General features: G+C 47.7%; 1 protein-coding gene across 11 annotated transcripts in view; it reads right to left on the minus strand.

Moving 5' to 3' along the window:
• Gatad2a (GATA zinc finger domain containing 2A) overlaps positions 1-26,389 on the minus strand; it is a 91,811-nt gene that overhangs the window by 18,645 nt on the left and 46,777 nt on the right. For 10 of the 11 annotated variants that reach the window (XM_021638094.2, XM_021638095.2, XM_060381908.1 and 7 more), the window contains 2 exons: positions 24,817-24,918; positions 10,321-10,566 (listed from right to left, as the gene is read on the minus strand). In XM_021638094.2, the coding sequence (XP_021493769.1) occupies positions 10,321-10,565 (245 nt within the window). In that variant the 5' untranslated portion in view covers position 10,566; positions 24,817-24,918. Of the gene's footprint in view, positions 1-10,320; positions 10,567-24,816; positions 24,919-26,389 lie in introns of those variants that run through there. The other variant, XM_060381909.1, reaches the window with a different exon arrangement.

Here is a 26,389-nt window from a genome sequence, read left to right on the forward strand (position 1 = left end):
ACAGACCAAGAGAGAGAAGGGTGCTTACTGCTTTTGCAGAGCACCAGGGCCCAGGGCCCAGCACTGACATGGTAGCTCAGAACAGTGAACTCCAGTTCCAGGACTCCGATGCTGCTTTCTGACCACTAGCACCAGGCATACAATGGTACACTCACACACATAGATTAAAAACCTAACTTTTAAAAATCCTTCTTTGGGATAGGTGTAGTGGCTCATACCTGCAATCCTAGCACTGCAGAGAGAGGCTGGGGCAAGAGGATTACAACTGAATCTGAGAACAGCCAGGACTACCAAGAGTCCATCTTAAAAAACAAACAAACAAACAAACAAACAAAAAGGTTTCTTTTCCTCACTGTGCAGAAACACTGCGGTTTCCACACACCCATGGGGCAGGCTCACCGGGGAAGGAAGCTACAGAAGAGAGCTGTGAAGGACACATGGCCACCAGGCAGCACAACCATTCTTCTTCATCACTACAAACATGGTTTCCTGAACATGCTTCCATTCTAACAGCAAATACAAAAGCAAGGAAGGACCTAGCAGCCAAATGTTCCAAGAGACTTACTAAACAGAGGTGGTCACTGACTTGAGACTTTTGCTTTATGATAATAGGAAATCATCAGGAAGCACTGAACCTCTGTGTTCTATTGGGGGGATTCAAAGTGAGGTGACTTATACAACTCTCTAATTTTATTTTTCCAGAGCTGAGAATCAAATCCAGGGCCTTGCACATGCTAGGCAAGCACTCTAACACTGAGGTAAATCTCCACCCCTAAACTCTCAGCTTAATATAAATATATTGAAACATGATCCATCAACTAGCCAAGGAACATAAAAATACAGTGTTTGCTGCTATTTCAGAGGCTTACTACAGTCACTTTTCATCAATTAACTATTCTCAAATCTCCCACCACATTAGACACCCACAGTCACATTCTGCAAACTCAAAGTGGCCTGTAGCATCAGATCTGTGGAGCTGTATTTACAGGCAAGTGTGAGCTGCACAGCATGACTGCTCTGCAAGACCAGCTTATGCTCCTAGAAAAGGGTTTCTCTTCCCCAGGGGTTGGGTCACTGGGTGGATTCCCAAGTTTTGTCATGACCCATAGTGATTTTTTTTTTCCTGGCTGCCAAAGCTGTGTTTCCAAGTACAAGTCACTGCCATGCATGATGGCACATACCTTCAAACCAAGTATTCAGGAGAGAGAAGTAGGCAGATCTCCATGAGTTCAAGGCCAACCATGGCTACATAGTGAGAGTTAAAAACAAACAAACAAACAAACAAACAAACAAAACCAAAAAACCCTCTAAGCTATATGCTGGTACAGTGACACAGGCCTGCCATCCCAGCACCTGTAGGTAGAAGCAGATGAGAAGTTCAAGGCCCTCCTCAGCTACATAGTGAGGCCAGCAAGGCTACATGAAACCTTGTCTCTAAAAAACAAGGTAAGTACTTATACTAAAACCAGGAATAGTAAAGAAATTAACTAGTGCAGCTTCTATGCAAACCTACTAAGTGTTCCAAACCCAGAACAAACACACACAAAGTTGTCCCATGGCTTGGGATCTAAGAATGGGAACTCAACAGTTACTGGCATGTCTACCATCAGAAACTACCTCCACATTTCCCATTCCTGGAGGAAGTTACAGGGCCTTCACTATGGCACCTGCCTGAACCTTAGCCTCAGGGAACTCAGCATCTCCCCAACTTTGCATGTTCTTCAGCTCTCAGGTGTCTAAGGCACATCCTCACTTCAGTCTCTTATTTTCAAAAACTCAAACACTTTCAAGGGCTTGCCCTTCAGCAATGTGAAGTCTTATCTGTGAAACAGATGACAGGGCTCTGAGGGGAAACATAAAGCATCTGAAGCCATACAGAACCATCAAACCAGGGCTGCCAGCCATCTCTGCAGACTCACTACTAGGCTCCTGGGCTTCTTGACGCCCAGTCCCTTCCCAGCAGGCCTGCCATTCTTTTCCTAACGAGCCCTTTCACAGGCTGTAACAGTCTATCTTCTGGTGTGACTCCTGCTGGAGCATCTGGGATCAACAAACCCTTTACATCCTAGCACCCACTCTTGCTTCTATATACCAAAGATTCTTCTTCACTCCACTTTTTTGTCAGGACAGGAGACAGGACTCCCTCAAGGAGCACTGGGCCAGAAAACAGGACCAATTAAAAAAAACAATAGATGGGGCTGGGGAGATGGCTCAGCTAACAGCTACCTGCACAACTCTAGTTCCTCTACAGGCAGCAGGCACACATGTGGTGCACATACACACATGTAAGCAAACATTTATGAAGATAAAATAAAAATAAGTCTTGGGGCTGAAGAGATGGCTCAGCGGTTAAGAGCACTGGCTGCTCTTCCGGAGGTCCCGAGTTCAGTTCCCAGTACCCACACGGAAGTTCACAACTGTCTGTAATTCCAGTTCCAGGGCATCTGATACCTTCACACCCACGCATATAAAATAAAAATTAAACAATTAAAATTTGTTTTGTTTAAAAAAAAAAAAAAAAAAAGTCTTGAAACACAACATCCTAGTATCCCAGATAACCCAGCATACAGGAGTGCCTCCCATTTTAGTGACCCATGGGAAAAGATGTGATGAAGGGAATATGCAGGAAGGCAAGATAGGACAAGAAGCCCACAGTGAAGAGGCAGAAAGTAAGACAGAGATGGAAAGGGCTATCCATTTTAAGTTCAGAGATGGCTGTTGAGGCAAAAGAGAGCCAAGAGCCAATATTAAAGGCACGGACCTAAGTTCCCACAACAGCTAAGAGACAAGGCAGCCTGTGATCTCCTAAGCTTCAGGAGATATTCCCTGTCTTTCAAGTTACTCAGCATTCACTGAATCCAGGCAGCACACAGAATTAGAGAAAGGAAGCAAGTACCAGGACTCAATGGGCACACTGGTGCAAGATGGGTTTGATAATTGCCCAAGGACCCACACATGTCCTCAGATCAGGAGCACAGTGTTGGACACAGATTTCCTGACAGGAACTACATGAGACTGGAAGCAAAGAACCACACATGCAACATGCCGAGGCTGTATCCTGAGACCTCACCACAACAGTTGGGACACAGTTGTTTATTCAGGACACACTCCAGCAGACTGCTGGAGGGAGCACCTAGTCTGCATGCTGGGGAAGATTATCACCAACCTGTCCCCATGCTGGCTGGTGTATGGTTACCCTGAAATGCAGCTTATGATGGGACCTTTCTCTCAGACCTGGCCTTTGCTTCCATTAGAGGGAGAAGGTGACAGAGAAGGCCCTGGCCTAGGATGTCTGCCAGGGACCTAGTGGCAGAGTCATAATGAATAAGCTGGCATACTAAAAACAATCTGGACATTTTGAAGGGAAAGCCTTCAGCTTCTTTAACATGAATGAACCTGCACAGACCTCAGGAGCCTGCCATCAACTGCTGGGCATGGAGCAAGGGCAAAGCTGGCCACTGTCCTTGAGATGATCACATGGTAGGCACAGCAGTGTTCAGCCCAAATTAGAGCTCATCTTCAGAAGGGCAGGGGCTGCAGAACTCAATGAAGACCACATATCAAGATGAGCCAAGGAAGCCAGATGACAACAGGTTGGGTAAGGAGTGTGGAACACTGCAGAATGCTCTTTGGAAGAAGGTTCTGGGCAATATAGCCTTTTTTTAAACTCATTGATTCAACTGTTTGTGCCTGTCATAGTAGGGAGAAACTCAGGGAGACTCAGCCCATAAGCCATGTGTTATGTGTCCATAAAGACGTTAATGGGACTTTCATTTTTCCCACCTTCAGCCGCAGGAGCTGGGCAGCTTCCTCTACCTATATTCCCACCAGGGTGTGTGGCTTTACCATAGGCCTAAAGGCAATGGGCCCCAAAACATAACTATATCCCTAGAGCATAAGCGCATGCTCACCTGTGGTATCTAGGAGTGGAAATCTTTCCTTTGTGTATACGCATCTATGTGTGTGGAGGCCTGGAATTCTCCACTTGACACACTGAGGCAGGATGTCTAGCCAATTCAGGCTAGTCTAATCTAGCCAGCTAGCTTGCCCGGAAGATCCCATCTCTGTTTCCTGAGTACTGGGGCTCTAGGCAGCCGCTATGTCCTGCCCAGCTTTTACATGGGTTCTGGGGAACTCAAAGTCTGGCTGCCTTCAAGCTTATACAGAAATTGATTTATCCACTGAACTATCTCACCAGCTACCTAAACCTTGCTCCCCCCCCCCCCTTTTTTTTTTGAGTTAGGGCCTCATTGTGTAGCCTGGCTGACCCGGAACTCTCTCTGGTCTCTAACTCAGAGATTTCCTTGCTTCCTTGTGCTAGGATTACAGGCGTACAGCATGCTGGGCCCTTTCCTCATGGTAACTTGCAGATCCCTGGCCTGCATGGTCTCTTTACAGGGTGGTCATTCCACACTTGCCTTTACCCTCTGTCCCAAGCAGCCACTGATCAAGAACATTTCAGTGAGGACCTGACCTGCTGGCCTTGACACCATGCATGTATCTCTGCAGACGTGGGAAGGCCACCCATACGGCCCTCCCTCTGCACTCTCAGAGCTACTTGGCTTTTGTGGAGGACACAGAAGCACTGGTACATGTGCCAGTATGGCCCAGTACCATAGTTTCTACAGATATGCTGATGCCCTTCAGTCCTTTCTCAGTGATCCTGTCATGGAGGACATGGACACCTGCACAGGTGTCTGCTTGGCCCAGTGGCAAGCGGCCTTTCTGGTGTTCTGGCTAATCAGAGCCTGCAGTACCAGACTAGGATCTAAACTCCACAAATCCACAGTCTGAAGCAGCTCTATCAGTTCAACCTCAAGTTCCCAAGGGCTCCATGTTGGCTGAAGGAAGAAAGGTCTGCCACAGCCTATGCTTGGCTCCACCCTGCAGTAAATAAGCAACTGACACAAAGGAAGAGGGAGAGAGGAAGTCACAAGCTACCTGAAGGACAGGTACTAGCTTCGACCTGGGATGGTTATAAAGACTCCAAGGTCAACTTAACCAAACACAGACCCTAGAGCTTCCTCTCAGGGTAACCGAGAACATGGGGAGCAGTATCATTCCCTTCAAGTAAAACACTGTCAAAACTACCTTCCTCTCCAACACCGACATAGTGCACAGGACTCACCAGGTAGGAGACATTTGTGTGTGCAAGTCCCACATGGTGATGTACCCATCAGCCCAGCATTGGGGACGGGGGGGAGGAAGAATAAAGAGATGAATGCAATGCCAGCTGGGGCTCAGCATCGAGTGGGGTGTAGAAGCAGTTTCTTCTGTCTGTACCAGCTCAGCCTCAGCCAGAGGTCCGGGCTGGGTGGGACAGTAATGCCTGTAATCTCATGGCTGAGGGACCTTGCAGAACAAGACACACAAGCCTGGGGTAACCTCAGTGGGATTCTGTTTCCATGAGTAGATTTACAGATACCCGAATTTTAACACCACCCCCCGCCTTTTCTGTGGTGTGCAAAGTGGAACATGTAGCCTTGTACACAGAAAGGGAGTACTTCACCACTAAGACACACTAAACTTCATTTACTCCTTAAACATCTACATGGAGATGTAACACAGGACAGAACTCATTAACAGTACTATTCAGCACAGGGACACACCTACAGTCCCAGCACTCAGGAGATAGAAGCAAAAGGAGCATTGAGGGTTTGAAGGCAGACTTACACTAGGTTAGATTCCACTTCAACAATAAAAAAGTACAATGCCCTCTTGCACTGCTCTCACATTGCCTGCCCTGAAGAGCCAGCCACATCTTCTTTTCCCCATCTTAATCTAAACTTTTTAGTTACAATTTGTGTGTTTTGTGTGTTGTTGTGCACATGCAGAAGGAGGAAACCAACTTGAGTCTCACAAGCTGTTGAGAGGACAGCTTGTGAGACTCAAGTTGGTTTCCTCCTTCTGCCTAGTGGGTCCTGGGGCTCAGACTCAGTGGCAAGCCCCTTGATTAGCCAGTGAGCCACTTTGTGGGTCAGTCACTGGAGTCTGCCATGGCCCCTTCAGCTGTGTTTGTATCTTAGAACATCCTCTTCTTCCTTCCTGTGAACACAGTAGTAACCTGCTCTGCAGACAACTTGATTACCTCCTCTGGGTGGATATGTACACAATGCTAGGGCTATGGACACCTGAATTTTCTTGTGTAGGGGAAAGGATTCCCTTTTCTCAGTCATGGCTCCATGTCTAGATTTGGAGGAAAATGTCTGCTTTTGCATTTACACTCTCACCAGTGGCATACGATACGCTCTGGTTTCTATACATCCTTGCCAACACCTGCTATTGTCTGCCTTATCTATCTTTATTACAGACAACCCAGAAAAATGTTCACTGCATACTTGAGCTATACTATGTTATGCAAATGTCAGCCAAGCCAAGTGGATTAACAATGGCTATATCCTCTATAACCTTGTTGTGTCTAGTTGCCTTACCAGTTTCTGAGAATAAACCACGTCATCAGTAATCTTCAGGTCTTCAGAGATTATTATTGTCATGTTTGTGCATGATGGGGAGGGTGCGTGGCACATCAGCATGTGGAGGACAAACGGCAGCTCTTTGGAGCTGAGTCTCTCCTTCTACCTATGTGGGTTCTAAGGATTAAGTTCAGGCTGGCTTGAGCAGCAAGTGCTTTTACCCACTGAGCCATCTGTCCCAACAGCCCCAGATCATCTATTTCTAATATGAATCTTACTGCTCCTGGCCTCGTTCATTCAGGGCTCTGCGGTTAGGTGCACACGTGCTCATGACTGACTTCTTCCTTATCTATCTTTATAAAATGTCCCTCTTTGAGCTAGTGCACACCTTCATCTTAGCACTCAGGAAGCAGAGGAGAAAAATCTGTGTGCGGGATACTTAGACTTATACAGTGAGATGAACCCCCAACCCCAACGCCTCTCTTCCAGCTTGGTTCAGATGAGACTTTCTGTCTTTAATCTACTTCATCATTCATGAAGCCACCCAGAGCTCTAGTGATTGCTTGGTCTCTGTCTCCCTGAATCTATAAGGAGTCACTTAAGAGACAGCATGTGACTGAGCTGGACTTTAATATCCAGTCTGAGGGCCCTGTCTGCCTTCTTTTTTTGCTCTCTTTTCCTCAACACCTTTATCTTCCTTTGCATTAAACATTTTCAGTTGAGCCACTGTGCATGAAAGTGGCAACACACTATGGAATGAAAGCCAATTCTGCATAAAAGAGATGAGACAATTTGTGTACCAGCAGTATTCATCACTCTGCTTTCATGTTCACCAGCTGACTTGTGTGCCTGCCTCCATCCCTCCAAGCCACAATGGACTATGTCCTCAAACCACTAACCAACTACACTTTTCTCTCCTTAAGCAGCTTTTGTCAGGCATTCTGTCACAGCAGCGAGAAACATAATACTACTAGGTAAAATCCTTCTCCCCAGCCCACTCGTTATGTCCAATTCGTGATTGGTTAAGACCACCAGTTGCGTAACCCAGAGGGACAGAGATCACTTACTGCCTGTGCTATGAAGCAGTGAGCATGAATCTCACAGACAAGGAATGGAATGAAACACAGACAACAAAGAGGACAGACATATACATATAGCCTACAAACAAAAACAAGCGAATCTGCTGGAAGCTAAGTTGTCCATAGTCAGGAAACAACACAACTTTGGAGGGCAGCGGCCATATCCCTAGAACATCATCCATGTTTGGCTCTTGGTTTGGGTTGAGGACCTGGAAGTACAGACTTTTCAAAGCTACAGCAGAGGCATTGGGGAGACAGCAGGGCTTGGTGACACCTACAATCTCAGGACTGGAGACAGATGGGTCTCTGCGGCTCACTGTCCAAAGAGCCTGATCAAATTGCCTTATCAATTGCCTCAGGTCACTGAGAGACCCTGTCTTAAAAAATAAAGTGGTGAGGTTCTGACGAGTGATAACCGAGGCTGACTTCTGGTCTCTATGAGCACACAGGCACAGGCACAGGCACAGGCACAGGCACAGGCACATGCCCCCCCCCCCATACCATACCAGTTAACAAAACTTAAAAAGAGCCAGGCATGGTGGCATACATCTTTAACTAGAAATGGGAGGCAGAGTGAGGAAAATGGTTCTATGAATTAAAGACTAGCCCATAGTCCCAGGCCAGCCAGGCTACCAGTGAGACCTTGTTTCAAAAGAAAAAAAAAAAAAAGAACTACAAGAATAAAAAATCACTTCTTTTGGTACAATTTACAGCTGACATGCTACCCAGACACCTCTAGTTTGGCTCATCTAACTTCTGAATTGGGAATGCTGTGCCATGAGTGTGGCATACATTGGTCCTTATATGCATGCACGTGTACACAATTTGTATGGTCTGAATTTTGCACTAGCTCTGTCTTATTGACCTTGGAAAAGTATGATAGTTGAGTGGGTTAAGCTGGGGTAACATATGACCTTAAGCCTGCAAGGCCTCATCTGTATGCATCTGATAAAGTGGTCTCTTAATACAGGGGAATTGCTATGGTGAGTCCAAAGCAAGAGTACCTATCCATCACTACTCAGGGTGGATGTGCTCACTACATGAATCTTCATGGAACCCAACTCCTGTCTGATACCCACAGAATAAACACAGTGCTAGAGAGAAATCCCTACAGGTAAGCCTGACCAGACACCCCAAGGAAGACCAAACACAAACCAGGGCTGTTCCCTTCAGACTGTCCCCACATTGCAAAGGTTGCCACTGAGAACATACTTCCTGTTACTTCATTAACCTGAAATGCAGGGTGACTATTTCACCAGGATGTGGCTGGGATGTTTTGCCCAGGCAGAGCTGGAGCATGTGACCTGGCCCCAACTCTGCCCATTGGCCTGCTGTGCGGGGTTTCTTCTCCACTCTTACAGCTGCATCACGCAGGGCCCTGGGGGTCTCTAGTCTCTAAGTGACTTCAGGATACCTGATCTGTTCCCTGCATCCTTAAATGTCATAAGAAAGCATCAGTGAATGCCACATCAAAGGAACAGTTTAGAACCAACAGCCCAGAGAGGGCCCAGAGGTTCAGAGGCCTGGTGCAGCCCCGGGGTTCGGCAACAGAAGAAAGGCTCTTTCAACCCTTGACACTTAACTTTGGACTTCACCAGCCCACACCACAAAGGAATGGGTCACAATAGACAAGGTATGGAATAGACATGGCATACTCCGAAGAATCAACTCTCTCTCTCTCCCGGCTTGTGAGCTCATCTATCAGAAGTCTCACCAGAGAGCTGAGGACCTGGAAAGTCGGAGAGAAGAAAAGGATCCCGAGCCTATGGCTTTGACTTATTTTAAAACAAGCCCTTAGTTTAAGAACGGGGCAGCAGAAAGCAGAGAGGAAGAGTTTTTGAGTGAGCAAGAGAATTGTTATTAAGACAGAGCCCTGTGCAACCCAGGCGGGCCTCCAATTATATGTGTAGCCTTGAATGACCTTGAACTCCTCATCTTCCTGTCTGTACCTCCTGGGTTGGTGGGCATATCCTACCACGGTTTGTCCAGATGGAAAAAAAACAAACAAACAAACAAACAAAACAAAAAAAACTTTCTGATGGCAAGTTAAAAAAAAAAAAAGTTCTCAATAGAAGGAGGAGGTTGGAGTTTTACACTGACCTCTCAGTTGTCAGGATTCTAAGGTGCACGCACCAGCCAATCTGTAAGCCCTCACAATCCCAACTCTCTGGAGTCTACACAAGGTTGAAGACTGAAATCCCTACGCACTACAGGGAACATGTGGAGAAGCAGCTTCCTCTTCACTCCCCTAGTGCTGGACCTCACTAGGTAAACATGAGGTGGAGTGGGACGCCAAAGGTGCAGGCTCCCAGTGGCCAGATGAGGGGAGTCAGGGGAAGTTCATCACAGGGTGGGAGGCTGTGCCCTCCATGGGAGTTTGGGGTAAATGTTCTATTCTAAAGTGTTCTGAAGAAAGGATAATGTAGATGCTGGGGGAGAAAAAGGTTTCTGAGTGAAGCTTTGGTGGAAGGTTGAGTCTGACTTCCTTCAGGATTTCACTTGTGAGTGTCACAAAGCCTGCGTACCAGCAAAATTCCCTTGAAGTAACTAGTGATGACCAGGATAAACCCGCAGAACAGATGGCAGAAGCCTGGCAGAGCAGAGAGGCCCCTCCTTTGAGGAGTGACAAGACAGGGTGTGGTACCTGGCATCCCTGAGGCACTCACACCAAAAGAATGTTTCAGTCCTCCCACAACCCCAGAAGTGGCAGACCCACTGACAGTGGGGACTTCCTCCCTTCTGAGACCCAGGGACCTACCCTGATGGTGTCCCACCCCAGGACTCAGGGCCATCCTGCCCTGCACCCAGCCTCTGCTCTTCTCACCCACCTGTGTGAGGTGCGCATGTCCACAGGTCCATCTCCTACCAGCCCTTCGCCTGTGGCCTCTGTTGTCCTCAGCAAGCCCTGGGCTGGGCCTGCACCTAGTTCTGGCATCATCCTGGTGTCTCCGTCCACAGTCAGCTCTGATGGTCCTCTCTCCATCTTCATTTTCTTGTTCTCCACATCATCCTCTGTTAGGTCAGGTTCAAGGGCTCGCTTCTGACTGCGGGTTCGGCATGCTTCTTCACTCATTCTGTATGTGAAGAGAGAGCACAGCACTTAAACCAGGCATGGGAGGGGACCCCTTCTGACAAGTTTAGTTTGGAGGATGGTTTTGTTTACCTCACGGAGGAGGCTGCCTGGAGAAGGGACAACAAAGACAGAGCCACAGAAGCCCCTTCAAGACTTTCTTCACACCCTCAGGATGGCTGGGCAGGGGGGTCCCACAGGCCTCTGGGGTGTGGCCAATTCTGAGAAGCCATGGAATCCAAGTGGGAGGAAAGCAGTGGCAGCTGTTACTGGAGAGGGTCTTTCTGTAAAGGAACAGTGCCTACTTGGGTCTAAAAACCAGCCCAGGGACCTGGCACCAGTACTATAATGTGTGTGTGAGACCTGGACAGAGGTGACCTCAGGGGCAGTATGCCTGAGCTCACCTCTGCTGTTCCCTAGGGAGCAGGAAGTGAGGGTCACGGTAAGCTATTTGGTTGGCAGAGATACATTTCTGAGCAGAGTATGGACTGGTCCATACCACCTTGGCCCTGTACCTGTGGCACAAATGTACCCTGATTAAAGAAAAAGGGAAAAAAACCTGCTGAGTCAGTTTTTGATCCCATGACATCACTGGGCTCCACATGACCCTTCCCAGGATTCAGTCAGAGACAAAGCACTTTCCAGAAAACCAGTCTGAACCGGTTCCAGACAACACAGCTGAAGTGAAGTGTTGTTAACCCTCGCAAGACAGGAGGACAGCTTGCTGGCATTCCACGGCAAAGTCTGGGACAAGGCACTCTTAAAGGGGCCGCTCAGAAACCAGCTCTTCGTTAACACTGTAGAACACCAGCCTAGGGAAAGTCAGAGAACCAACCTGGAGTTCACTAGGGACAGGGAAAAAAAAATCTGGCTGAGATATGGCAGCATCCAGGGGGTAGTTTTCCATAGGACAATTTGGCACTGAGCCCTGCAGAGAACCTCAGCTCACACCTCCAGCAGGCTCGATGGGGAAACCCCTCTGATTCTACATCCTGATGGCAGGTTACCTCCTTCCAAGTGCCTCAGTTTCCCACTGGCAAATATGGTGAGACAGGCCTGTCCTGGAAGGTCCCTTCTGGGTTCTAGGAGGCTGTGGGCATCATATCAAGGATGTACTCACACAGACAGACCAGAGTCTACCTCTATCCCTGTGGTTCAGTCACCCTCTTCACTGACCCTTGGACTCAAGACTCCTTTTCAGCACGACCTAGGCAATTAAGACTGACACTTTGAACCTAACACAACTCAGTCAAGGGTGGAGACAGGAAAAGAATCCCAAACCTCAGTAGGCTCTATCTTGCTCCAACTCTCCTGCCACCCCAACCTGTACCATGCCAACCTCCTCCAGATACCTGAACACCCAAGTCTGTTTCTCCACTCTACCCTCTCAGCTCTGGAGTTCTATAGCTTTACTCTTCTTCTAACCCATCTGACCACAAACCCTGTCAAACCTGCTGAAAATACGCAACTCTTGTATCCCCATGAAAGCACACAAGTCACTGCCCCGGAGAGTCAGGGTGCTACCTGAAGCAGAGCTGCTCCAAGTTCTGGAGCAAATGAGGCAGACTGGCAGAATCCTCAGACAGGGTATAGGCACAGCCAGGGACGGATAGAGGACAGATGGGGAGCCCAGGACCTCCTGACAATAAGGGGATGTGGGAATTGGGGGACATTATAGCTCCAAAGAGTGAGGCTCAACTTGTGGTGGCGGCAGCAGCACACACCTTTAAGCCCAGCAATCATGGGCAGAGGCAGGCAGATCTCTGTAGGTTCAAGGCCAGCCTAGTCTACAGAGTTCCAAGACAGCCAGGGCCACACAGCGACCCTGTCTTAAAACCAAAGACAAACAAACAAACAAGAATGAAGCTCTAGGTCAGGCCCTGCCTGCAAGCTCTACCAGCACAAGGAAGCTGCAGCCAGGCAGGGCTTTCCTAGGGCAGACTCAGACCTTGGCCTCAGCCTCTCAGCTCATCGGAATCCAGAGACCCAACCTGAAGTCCATTTTCTCCATCCTACTGTCTCACTTCATTGCTAAGAAAGGGATAAGGAAAAGCAAGGGTCTAGTAGGGGTTGAGGGAATCCCTTGGAATCCTCATTATAGGGAGATAGGTACCTGCTCAGAAATCAAGCAGGATCCAGAACCTTGAGCCAACCTTAGGGAGGGGGTGAAGCCCAGGGAGGGGGGAAGGGCAGGATAGGGGATGCCTGAAACTTGCCTCCCCACCTCCAGAAGGACAAGGGCAGCTGGAGGGGTGGGCAACACAGAGAGGCCCCAGAAGGCTATGCCCTTCCCACTAGGGCCTGAGCCTCCACAGCTGTGCCCCTAAAGAGTAACTAACTAACCCAGCCCATCATGGCATTCTGTAGTAGGAAGAACCTCAACTCCCTCAAGGCCAGCAGGGCCAAGGTCTCCTTGAAACCAGTGCTGATAGCCACTGTACTGCAGGCACAAATTGGGCAGGAAGAAATCAGCTTCCCTTAGGAAGCATCCTAAGAGGCAGAGAAAGGGGTTGAATCACTCACTTATGAGGGTGGGTTTCAAAATCCCCAGAGGAGGGAACAAGAAAGCTGCCTCACCAGAATAGCTTCTACAGGCCTGTTCTGGGGGATGGGTCTCACCAGGCACTGCCCGCAAGGCAGAAATACAGGAAACAATGGTCATTTTAAGAGATATGAAGGTCACAAGGGCCAGCCAGCTACCAAAGGAGTAGGGCTAGAACACTGAAAGCAAGAGTCTTCCTGCTCTCTCCCAACACCCAGAGCTGAATCCCACCAGCAACACCAGCAACATGAAGGCTGGTGGGTAGTGAAGATGTAGCACAGTGCTCCCTCAGTAGGAATCTTACACAGGTGTCTCTGCCAGTCCTGGAACCAAGGGGCCTAGTCCTTGTGGTACACCAATCGTGGGTCTCTGGGGTGGTACAAACAGCACTAGCTGCTACCTGGAGGCTGCTTCCTTTCAGTAAAAGGCCACAAAGCAACTGGAGGGAGGAACTTGGGCAGGAAGCTCGCTGAATGCTGCAGCAGGTCCAGGACCTCTCAGAAGCACTCTAGAGCCAAGGTACTCAGCACGGGCTCAGCATGGTAGGCCAGTGATCATCCCCTGCTAAGCCACAGACACAAGTCACAGTCCAACTATGATACTGACACTCCACAGGGAAGTCTCCCACCAGTGCTTGTGGCCAGAAGCTTCAGATTCTGCAGTGTTCGTATGTGCGGAAGAATGAAGAGCTTCTTCAACTGAAGCTAAGCAGCATGCCAGCGCTCAACAGGTTTCAGACTTCGGTATCCTGACTGTGGAGGCTCAACCTCAATTAGCAATACTTCAAAATGTGTGTTGCAGACAGGAATAGAGGAGTGGCAGTCAGTGGGTCAAACTGACAGCTGATGTCTGTAACCTGGGAACCTTAGAACTGTAGGAAGGAGGGAGGAAGAAGAACAAGAGGAGGAAGAGGAGGAAGAGGAGGAGGAGGAAGAGGAGGAAGAGGAGGAAGAGGAGGAGGAGGAGGAGGAGGAGGAGGAGGAGGAGGAGGAGGAGGAGGAGGAGGAGGAGGAGGGAAGAAGAGGAGGGAGGAGAAAGAAAACACTTCCCATCCCTTCCCTCAACTGGCAGCCCTGGGCCTCTACCAGATGAGCTGCACCAAAGAAGCTGCTGTTCTACAGACTGGGGATTACTCCATGATCAGGAATGCACAGCTGGGCAAAGACTGAAATGGCCAAGGGTATCAGGTGACAGGACTGAGTGGTTAGAGTAAGCAGAGGCAGAGGCCAGGTGGGAAACTCAGTCCTAATGGAGACAGTCCAGATGGACTGTGGGGGAGGTGACAGGACTTCAGCATGGGAGTCCGGACATGGAGCACGGAGGTACAACTTGCTTTAAAGAACTACCTGGCTGGTAGGATGCAAGGGCACAGAGGGGCAAGGCAGTGCTGTGGGCACATAGACTTCCCTCCCAGCTGTGCTCTGAAGCTACAAATGGGGAAAAGGGGACTGCTCTGGCCTTTTCTGGTTCTAGTCGAGCAATGGACTCTATCGGAATGGGGATGAAAAATTCCAGACTATGCAACTATGGAACCCTCCTTGAGGGCAGCCTCTGTCCTGGGGGCTTTAGGAGGCCTCACTTCCTACTTGAAAGAAAGCAGGTTGTATGAAGCAGCTTGCACTAGGTTAGAGGACAAGGACAGGACAACTGAAGGACATGCCAAATGACGGTGCCACTGCCCCTAGCAGCACATGGAGACCAATCATAAGGAGCAGAGGCCCTGATGCCTAGCTCCTCCTGGCCTGCAGGTGGCACTCTTCAGAAAGCTGTGCCCCAGGCTGAAGGCCTGGTTGCAGCCCAAGCAAGTCCCAGCAAATGGATGACCAGGAGCGTCATCCACTCTGACCACACAGTACAGCTATGCTCCTATAGCCATGGCCCCGAGCATCTGGGGAAGTAGAACAGAGAAGGCAGCTAAGCTGTGACAGGCAGGTCTCCTCCAGAGCAGAACAGGCACAGACTTGCCTGGGTAGACGGAAGCCACTTCCTGCCACATGTATGAATGACAGAGTGGCTGGGACTCTTCTGGAAAGAATTCAGACTTGAAAACCCAAATCTCAACTTTTAGAGGCCAAGGAAAATGGGTCCAATTCACTTAGGAGCCAAAAAAAAAAAAAAAAAAAAAGAAAAAAAGTTGATCCAGGGGAAAAAAACAGTTTCCCCATCTCTACCTTACCAGCATATGGAAAAAGACATGGATTGATAGGACTGAAGGAGAAAAATTCAAGGGGCTGAGTAATGAATTTAAAATGCTTACCAGTAACAACCTCTCATCCCAACCTCAAAAAGGACTGAGGCAAGAGGCTTCTTTGAGACTATCCTGAACTGCAGGGTGAATTCCATGCTTGCCAGGGCTATATAGTAAGGTCCTGTCTCAAAAGCTGTGGGAGCAGTCTAGCACCTCTGGTAGATGGGGTCGTGTGCTGCCTGGGGAGGACTCTGTCCTCGGGTCTTGTCTGTGGGTATGGCTGTGTCCAAATAAAACTATGTATCACGATGGGACACCAGCCTTCAAGACACCTAGCCTAATGTTTCTCCCAGTTCCAATGTCCCCTTAATACAGTAGCCAACAGGCCTGCTTCCCCAAACACACCCCAGAGCAGAACTGCTTAGACGCAGGAGGGTTCAAAAAGACATGCAGGTAGCAAACTCAATCCAAACTGAGGCCCCCAAGGCTTAGTCTTTGAAGGGAGTAGACAAGCATCTAGCTGTAGGCCGCAAAGAAGTCCCATAAACAAATTCAGCTGCTTCAGAGAATGAAACTTTAGCCCAATTCCAATGCAGAGCTCAGCCAAGGGCTTCAGGGATATGCCTCTGTGAGGACTTGGGGGACAGGAGAACCTGAGCACACTACAGCCTATGAAGGCCCTGTGATGGAACCAGAATGGGTCTCGGAGCACCTAAAGCTTGGGAAGGGACCATGGGCACCAGTGAAACCCTGAGATGGTTTATTGTTTATCAGGTGGAGACATCAAGGAGGATGGAGAACCACACTGGCTTCCGTTCTTGGAAAGGTTCTGAGTCGACTTTGTCCTGAGGGAAGGACAGAGGTCCCAGAAGAAACCAGGACTTCAGAATTTGGGGACTAGACAAGAGGTTTCCACCTAGCGTCTTAATGGACTCTTTAAAAAAAAAAAAAAAAAAAAAAAAAAAGGCCAGGTGCTGGTGATGCATGCCAGCACTCGGGAGGCAGGGGCAAGCAGATCCCTGTGAATCTGAGGCCAGCCTGGTCTAAAATAGAGAAACCCTATCTCGAAAAACCAGAAAGACACACAGGGGCTTCTGTCCTATGGGACGAGGTGAGCCGTACTTCCAAAGTCACCTGCCCGCCTCCAATTGACTACCTGATCATGAAATACTTGGCTATATCTAGATGGCAACAATGGCAAAGAGAGAGATTGGGTCCCAAAACAAGATATCTGACTGAAGAGCATCAGGCACCCAACTCACCCCCCCCCCCAAGGGCGGACAACAAGCAGACAAAAACATAGGACAGAGGTAACACTAGATATTTCTACACCCTCAGCTCCAGAAAGACCCAGCTGGTGGCACACAAACTACCCTTACCTAACATGTAAAACATACATGTATGCACTGCCAATGCTCACTAGCATATGTACACACACACACACACACACACACACACACACACAGGCTCCTCTTCCGGTTTCCAGTTACTGCCCATGTCTGTAAATAAAGGTGTGTCTTCTATGACCATGCTTACCAGATAGCTCTCCTGAGCCACCAGTCCCTGAGTATAGAAAGCCACCTGGGCATAGTGGCACCCGTCATCTCAGCACTCAAGAGGTTGAGGCAGAAAGGTTGAGAGCCTGAACCAGTCATACCTGGATTATAATGAGACCCTGCCTAAAAACAAAAATCCAGAATTGAGGGGACCTCAGTGACTGAGCGCTTGCTTAATATGTACAAGTTGGGATATGGGAAAGAGAAGAGGACAGAAGGTTCCCATGCTTGTTTTTGCAAATAAACACTTTTCTACAATTTTATTTTTTAAGGTAGAAGATAGGAAAAAGATGCTTCATTCAGTAAGGCTTCTTAAGATGTATTTAAGAAAACTAAAGGTTGGGTGGTATTGCACGCCTTTAAACCTAGTGTCCAGGAGGCAGAGGCAGGCCAGCCTGGACTACAGTGAGTTCCAGGACAGCCAGAGCTATACAGAGACCATGTATCAAAATAAATAAAAATAAAAAACAGAGAATTAAGCTGAAGAGCAAATTATCACTGGTTTTTAAGACATTCAAGTATAATGCCAATATTTAAGGAGTAAAATTTTAGGCCTAAGTGAAGTTGGTGGCAGCGCCCATTTATCCTGTGCAAGATCAAGGGTTTCTCCCTCAGCAACTTCACAGTCAAGCTCTGTGTTGCGTTCTTACATACAGTGACATACAGACTGCCCTGGCTAAGAACAAAGCAGTTTTGGAGAAACAAGTATCCCAGAAAATACCAGAACCCTCAATGAGCTACAGAAGCCTCCCTAGACACAGCTAAGTGCAACAAACCTCAAAAGGGCAGCAGTCATCTATCAGCCTGGCCCACGCTGCATCTTTTTTTGTACAGCCCCAGCCTCTCACCCCCTTCTTGGAACAAAGATGAAAGCCACCTCTTTAGTCTAGCAATAAGAAATGGCCACGCATCTGACCTGATCAGAGCCCCAAGGGAGGCAGGCAGAGAGCAAGTCTGCAGATAGTGAACATGTTTGCTATGTGTGGCATCTCAAGAGTCCTCAGTCTCCCCAGTGTGCCTGTCTGAGGCCAAGATAGGAGACACCTGACCTTGAGCTGTGTCCTGTGCTGGCCTGCACCCTAGGAAGAGAAATGTGCTGCCCAGTATGGTCATGTATATGAGAGAAAAGCTGAGAGCTTTAAAATAACCCTGGATCACATTAACCCTGTGTAACAAATAGGCCTAGATATGAGATAGCATTGTGAGTGAGGGACGAGCAGGCCACAGCCTCTCTTAAGCCTGACACTGCTGGCACCATGGAATGGATTCCATAACCCTTACGGGCCAACACTCCTGCAGGACCCAGCCTGACTCATCATCCACACTGGTGCCTGAGAAGGACAGATGGTTTTGCATACGAAGTCCTCAAAGGTTCAGAAAAAACATTCCCATCAAGATACACTGAGTCAAATATGAGGGACCAAGATGTGTCCCATATCCCTTGCACAGAGGCTCCCTCTGACACAATTCCCTCTGGCTGCAGCTCCTCCCTACAGGAGGCCCAGGGCAGAAAGGGGGGCTTTGAAGCCCATCTAAGAAAAGGAGGTTCTACAGCCTATGAAAAAGAAGAATCAGGTTAGAACCCTCACCATTTGCCCGCCTGTGGGCAGATAGCCCACCCTGCACACACCTGCGGCCACATGAAGTGTCACACAGGAGGTCATGAAAGAAAACTATCTTCAGTTATATTATGCTGAGAAAGAAACAGCAGCCCAGGGTTTGGCCACAATGCTTGTAATCTGTGGTGGCCATAGCCATTCCAGCCCCCACCCCCACATACTCTGGGGTTCTGCTCCCTGCCCATGAGGCTTTTCCACCAAGTCTCAGCTGATCCTTGCAGCCTCTATCTACATGTTCATCTGTTGATATATTCCCATCCCTCTCCTAAAGACAGGAAACACCTCTTTCTTGAGTGTCACCAGGGCCCAGCACAGACACAATGCTCAGCACAGAAGAGGCATTGGATACACACTCACTACACAAACTAGAGCATACTTGCTTTCCCCCACTCCCCTCCCATCAACTAAGTCTTCATGCCAGGAAGACAGTGACTGAAAGCGTACAGAAGCCAGGGGGCCAGGCAACACTTCTGCAGCCTTGTTCTCCAGAAGCAGCCTGAAGAGCAGAGCAATGATCCAGAAAAACCAAACCAAGCTGGGCAGAGGAGAGAGATTACAACATAGGTAATCCTGGAACTTGGGAGGCTCAAAAAGGAGGACTGTCTAAATTCAAATCCAGCCTGGGCTACAGACTGAAACACTGTGACATAAAAACAACTGAAATAACTTAAAAAAAAACAAAACAAAAAAAAAAAACAAAGACCTAAATCTATAGAATCTTAAAAAAGCCAGGGGTTGCTTGGCAGTGGTGGCACCTTTTAATCTAGCATTAGGGAGGCAGAGACAGGAGGATCTCAGATCTATACAGTGAGTTCCAGGACAGCCAGATCTACATGGAGAAACCCCATCTCAAAAAATAAAATAAGCCATGGGTGAAACTTCCTATCCTTGGGGTTGACAATAGGTTCTCAAACACCTCACCAAAAGCTACCACCACCAACAAAAAGGGTATTCTGGTGCTGGGGAGAAGACCCTTTCTCAGCAAACAAGGTAGGTGGCATCTAAGGACTACTGAAGCTCTAGGCACACATGTACACACACATGAACAAGTATGCAAGTTCATACCCACTCACACACTAAAAGATAATTTGGACTGCACCAAAACTAAAATTATGTGCATCAAAAACTACTACCAGCCACTGGCACACACCTTTAATCCCAGCACTCAGGAGGCAGAGGCAGGTGGATCTCAAAGAGTTCACAAAAAGAGTATGGGCCTGGTCCACATACTCAGTTCAGTCCCTGTCTCAAGAAATGAACAAATACCAATACAGTGAAACAGACACACAAAAATCTCCTCATGAGGGCCTGGTATCCAAAATATCCGGTATCCAAAATATACCAGCAAAGGATGAATTCTTACAACTAGGGAGACAATCAAGAGAACTTGCTGAGTTCACAGTAGCTTCCACTCTAAGGAAGAACCAAACATGTCAATTCAAAAATCAGGAGAACAACCAGGTAGTGGTGGCACACGCCTTTAATCTCAGTGCTCAGGAGGCAGAGGCATTAAGGATCTGTGAGTTCGATTCCAGCCGTGAGTTTCAGGACTACAAAGAGAAACCCTGTTTCGGCAAACAAACAAAAAAATCAGAACACTTGAATACACATCTCTTATAGCTGTTCAAATGACTAATAAGTGGACTAAAGGGACAGTTCAAAACTGCCTGCCAACTGCAGCTCCAGGGAGGCTTTAAAAAAAAAAAAAAAAAAAAAAGATTTATTTATTATGTATACAGAGTTCTGCCTGCATGTACACCAGAACAACAGAAGAGGACACCAGATCTCATTATAGATGGTCGTGAGCCACCATGTGGTTGCTGGGAATTAAACTCGGGACCTTTGAAGAGCAGCCAGTGCTCTTGACCTCTGAGCCTCCTCTCCAGCGTCTCTCCAAAGTGGTCAGTGCATAAACTTGAATGTTCTGAAATTAGGGGAAACTGCGCAATACTGGGAGCATCTGCTGCCACCAGATAAGCACTGTGAAATGGTGAAGGTGTCAATTTTTTTTTAACATGGTTATAACCCAGGTGGGTTCTTTGTTTTTGTTTTGTTGGGGGAGGGTGTATCCCAATCCCAAAGGCTGCAGTTAGCTGAGCCTGGTGATCAATAACACAGGCTGGTTCTTAAAAAGGTACTTGATCAAGCACAGCCCTGAGCCCACAGCCACCAAGAGAGCAACGGCAGTTATCAGGAGAACTCGGACGGCCACAGCAATTCACCACACAAATTAAGATTACAAACCTTGCCCAAAGGTACTAATACCTGGCAGTGTGGCCTGTAGCATGAATGGACAGCACAGCTCAGAGCAGCCGTGCTGGGGAAGGCTGTGATCCTCTGCTGTCCCTAAGCTACTGTTTAAGATCCTCCATCAAAAACTAAGAAAAGGTTTGAGTGTGGGAGCACATACCTTTTGATCCCAATACTCTAGAGAAGATAGGAAGATCTTAAGAGAGTCTGAGGCTAGATTGGTCTACACAGTGAGTTGTAGGCCAGCTAGCATTACTTAATGGGATCCTGGCTTAAAAATAAGAGGACACCAGACCCAACAACAAAACCCCTGCTATTTGAGCTGCTGGCCTGAATTTCATAAAAATCATTAAATAAATTTTTGGCTTGGGATTAGAACAAAATTCCAACAGTGTCTGAAATACGTAACCCTTATCATTTTATACTACGTATTTATGAGAAGCAGCCTCAGCACTAACAATTTTAAAATCAAAAGAATCAATTCTGAGCCGGTCAAGGTGGCACACACCTGTAATCCCAGCACTCAGGAAGGCAGAGGCAGGTGGATCTCTGTGAGTTTGAGGCCAGCCTGGTCTACAAAGCCAGTCCAGGACAGCCAAGGCTACACAGAGAAACCCTGTCTTGAAAAACCAAACCAAACAAAAATCAACTCTGAGAGACACTGAAGATACTCTCACAACACACATTCAGCCAAAGCCCAGCACCTGCTGCTGAGGCACAAGCTGAGGAGCTTACAACCCACACAGGTGAGATTGGGGGGGGGGTGTTAGAGGTTTAGGGTGAAGTGTTTTTACCTGCTGAGTACCTTGATGACCCTAAACTTTTTGTTATGGAAATTTTCAAGCACACCCACAAAGTAATAGTGATGCCATGATAGAACATGTCCACTCCCCAGTTCCCTGGCCTTATGTCTTCCATGCCTATACTGGCCTTTGTGAAGCCAATGTTTCGAACGCGTACTTGGTGACACCTTCAGCCGCTTAACAGTCAATCCCTACCTCTCTGTTGATACTTGTTCTCTCCACCCCCTATAAATTAAGTCTTTTGTTTTTTGTCTGCCATAGTTGGTCTGTGAATGATGGTTCTGCAGTTAACATGACATGCCTCCATTTCCTGTAAACTAATCTTTGAGACAAAGTGGTCAGCGCATATCCCTCTGGAAGCTCAACCCACCTCCAGACACTGGTGGCCACTGAATATCATTGTCTGAACCTCTTAACAATTCATTCTGAGCCAGGCAGTGGTAGCTCACATCTTTAATCCCAGCACTGGAGAGGGAGAGACAGGTGGATCTCTGAATTTGAGCCTGGTCTACAGAGCAAGTTCCAGGACAGCCTAGGCTACACAGAGAAACCCTGTCTCTAAAACAAAACAATAACAAAAAGATTCATTCTTTAGCTGTAAAAGTAAACTTAGAGTTCTCTACATTCATAGTAATGAGTGGCTGTGCTGGCCACTCAGGGCACTTACTTAGTATGAAAGTCCCAGTCCCTCACCATACTATCCAGTCCACACTGGTCACTGTGTACAGACCTTCCCCATGAGCTACTGTGTAGCACATCTGTCACCCCTTCAATCAGGGGGCTAAGGCCAGAGAATCATGAGTCTGAGACTAGTCTGGTCTAGAACACAGGCTCTGTGAGGCAGCTGATAAGGTGCCAGCAAGTTCAGTCTAGAGAATCAGGGTACACGCTGTCTCCATCTCCTCCCAATGTGACACCACACTGGCTCCCCAACATCCCCTAAAGGGGGGCTTGGCCAGCTGGTTTTTTCTTTGAGCACTAACATGAGTTGAGACTTTTCATGTTTTTAATTTATTTAGAGACAAGGTCTCACTGTGCTGCTTAACTAGACTCCTGGGCCCAAAAGCCCTCCTGCTTCAGTCTTCCAAAAAAGCTTGGACCTGGGATCCAGATCACTATTAATTGTGTTTCTTGTTTTATGTTAATAGGGATAAAGATACCAGGCCAGCACTCTACCATGAACTGCACCACAGCCCACCACAGTGGACTCCACACATCTAACTGTGGCATCACCACCCTACCTGATCTGTGCCCCTGCTGTGGGCCTTTCTGACACAACTACCACATTCCCAGGGCAGACTCAGAACTCAAGTGATCTGAAGTTTGACTCAAGTTCTGCACAAAAGAAGTTAAACATTGTTTCTTCTATACTATGTAACAAAAAAAAAACCAAAAAACAAAAAACCTGCATGTTTCTACCCTAAACCAAAAATCTGACTTAAAAAATCAGTTTTACAAAACTGCCATGTGGTATAAAAATATAGGAGAAAACATCTGATGCTCACCCTGCTATGGTATGCATTGCCCTGCACACATCGGACACCCACAGCAATGGACCAAGAGCAGCACGCGCGCACACACGCACACACACACACACACACACACACACACACACACACACCCCTTTCCTTAGGAAAAGGGATCCATGAAGTGCTTTGTGCAGGACTATAAATGACAGAACCCAGGAGCTCAAGTACAAGATGGGCTCCAGCCAGCACTGTGTCTGCTTCCTTCACCTTGTGCTGTCACTACCTAGAAACTCTGTCCAAAAACCTCTACCAAAGATCTCTATCCTCACTCCCACACTTCTTTCACAGGTGCTGGCACAGTAACAAGCTTTCCCGTCACACTCATTTCCCACCACCTACAGGATAGCTCTGGGGGCTGGTTCTAGGGTAAAAACAGCTGATTCCTCCACAGGAGCTGCCAGGGCCCACAGCCGGGTGTTTTCCAGCAAAGATGTCTCAGGGACTCTGCAACATGCACAATTCTCCTTAGCAGGAAGGCAGTGCCAACTATGCTGTGGCAGTAGGTACTACTTTCTCTGGGAGGCATAAAGCCTCTCCTCACCTAGGATCTGTAACATCCAGCACATGAGCATCATCCCCACCAAATAAAAAAGGATCCCAACAAGTGATAGTCAAGGACAAACTCTGACTATGTAGGCAGAAGGACCTGCTGAGGTGGGCATTCGGTCTGTGCACACCTTGGTAATGGGCAGGAGTTGCCTAGCACACTGAAGACCAAGAGTCAGGAAACCCCAGCTGCAACAAAAAAATGAATGTGGCCTAGTATCAAACCAGGATACATAGAAAATATAAACTAAAACCTACAAACGCAGCTCGTGGGAGGCAGAGGCAAGGAGGATTACCTAGAGTTCATGTAGGGTACATAATAAAAGACTCTCAAAAAAACAAACCAGAGCTAGTGGCACCTACCTGTAATCTGAGCCCTTGGGAATCTGAGGCAAAACATTGAGACTAGCCTGGACTACACGGTGATACCCTGTCTCAGAAAACAAAATAAAGAGCTGGAGAGATGACCCAAAGGTTAAGAGCACTTGCTGGTCCTAAGAGAGCTCAGCAACTCCTAACACCGACATGGTGGTTCACAGCCATCCTTAACTTCACTTCCATGAGATCTGATGCCCTCTTCTGACCTCCTGGGGTACCTGTCATGTGAGTGGTATGCAGACATACATGCAGGCGCAAAATAAATCTGAGAAAAAAACTAAAACAAACTCATAACCTTAACACTGTCACAGCAGTGTCCAACCAGATGCCATTGGATAGCCATGAGCCATTAGCAAAACACCTGCCTATTTTGAGCTGTATGTTACAGTCTGAAAAAGGAGGCAGCTGTCCAAGGAGGTTTTGAGGCTATGTCCTACTTCTAGGATACCACTCAATTCCTCCCCCTTTTCAGGTACCAAAATGTCATTGACAGGACCGATGGCAATAGAAACACCCTTCCTCCCCACGTGGGGCTCTGGCTTCTTGTGTTCTGCAAAGCTCAAGTTTGCACATGACAGCTGTAGCTAAAAAACAATTCTAGCCATTTGGGAAGAGAAACAGCTGGAGTTTAAAGGTTAACCCGTTCATCCCCCTTCCTTAAGCCTTTGAGCAGGTGACCAATAAACATGGTGTCTTAACCCCAAGACTCAAGGGTCATACCTGATGCCACAGAGACCCAACTCCTTGCCTTCTCTTTACAAGCAGGAGCTATATTTAGATTTGTGGAGGTTGTCTGAGCCAGCTTTCCTTTCCACAGACACCACCCCAGTCCCCAGCACTCACCTGGCCTCAGGATACGGGACGCTGGTCCTACCATGCAGCCATGGCCACAGCTCTGTCAAAAGGCAACTTATGTGGACGTTCTGGCTTAATGTGCTGACCAACCTACACCAAAAGACAGAAAAACACTGAGTTCCAAAGAATGGCTGGAAACCTGGGAAATTTCAAACTTCTCCAGTGCTGGAGTGTAGCTTGGTGGTAGAGCCTACTAAGCATGAGCAAGGCCCTGGGTCTGTCTCTAGCACCCACAACAGAAGATAATTCCTCCAGCCACAGGAATAGTAAAATATGCTGTTGCTGCCCTCCACAACAGAGGCCAGAGAAGCAAATCAACCTCTAAGCCTAGTAGACATGGGGTAACCTATGAACAACATCCCAGACCTGTCTTTGAAGCTCTCAATAGAAGCATGCCAACAGTGAGTAACCAGGCCAAGGCCAGATACCACTTATCAGGAAGAACACACACTGAGTGCTTCAGAGGCTCTATCCTCACAGAAGCCAGGAGTAACAGAATGGTAAACCAAGCTGGCACAGTGCTGATCTAATGTGGAGATGGCCTCAGGGCAAACCCCATTTTACAGAACAGGGACCTTATGCATCTGATACTCAGGAAACCTACCCCGCCCCCAGACCAGCCAGGTTCTCTCTCTCTGAACCACCACCACCGCAGAAGTATAGGCTTGTCCATAAGGAAGAGGAAGGCACAACTGCCAGGGAAGAAGAGACAGACTGCTTGCATATAGATGAGGCATATGGCTCAAAAGGTCCCAGGTCATAGGCAGAGTGGCTCCATGACAGGTCCCAGAGTCTGTGCTGTCAGGCTGGGTCCCTCTTTCAGCATTTTACGCATGTGGCTCTGCCAAGCATTAACATCACCACTGTTCTCTTTGTGTTCGTGCTACTACCAAGAGGATGTACCAAGAAGAAACTGGCCTTTGTTGTTTTTAAAGAAATGGCTCAGCAGTAACAAGCATTGGCTACTGTTGTAAAGAACCACGGTTTGGTTCCTAGCATCCACATGGCAGTTCACAACTCCAGTTGGGTACCAGGCACACACATGGTACACAAACATACATGTAGGTAAGATACACATAGGCATTTTTTTTTTAAAGAAACATTTTCTGTTTAGTTTTCAGTTCGTAAGACAAAGTTTCGCCATGTTACTCTGGTTGATCTAGAACTCAGGGGTCTACTTGTTTCTGCTTCCTATGTGCTGACATTAACAGTATGCACCACAGTGCCCAGCAAGAAGAAACCTTTTAAAACTCATCAGTAATTTGTGGCTCATAGGTGCGAAATACTCTCACAAGGGCTGGAGAGATGATGGCTCAGTGGCTAAGAGCACTGTCTGCTCTTCCAGAGGTCCCGAGTTCAATTCCCAGCAACCACATGGTGGCTCACAACCATTTATACTGGGATCTGATGTCCTCTTCTGGTGTGAAGGTGTACACATAGAACATTCACCTACATTAAATAAATAAATAAGTCTTAAAAAGAAAGAGAGAAAGAAATATTTTCACAGGAAAACTTCCATAGTAAAGCCAGAGTGAATGCCAGAGAGACCTTTGGGTATCAA

Source organism: Meriones unguiculatus, chromosome 4, assembly GCF_030254825.1.
Source record: "Meriones unguiculatus strain TT.TT164.6M chromosome 4, Bangor_MerUng_6.1, whole genome shotgun sequence".
Classification (NCBI taxonomy): domain Eukaryota; kingdom Metazoa; phylum Chordata; class Mammalia; order Rodentia; family Muridae; genus Meriones; species Meriones unguiculatus.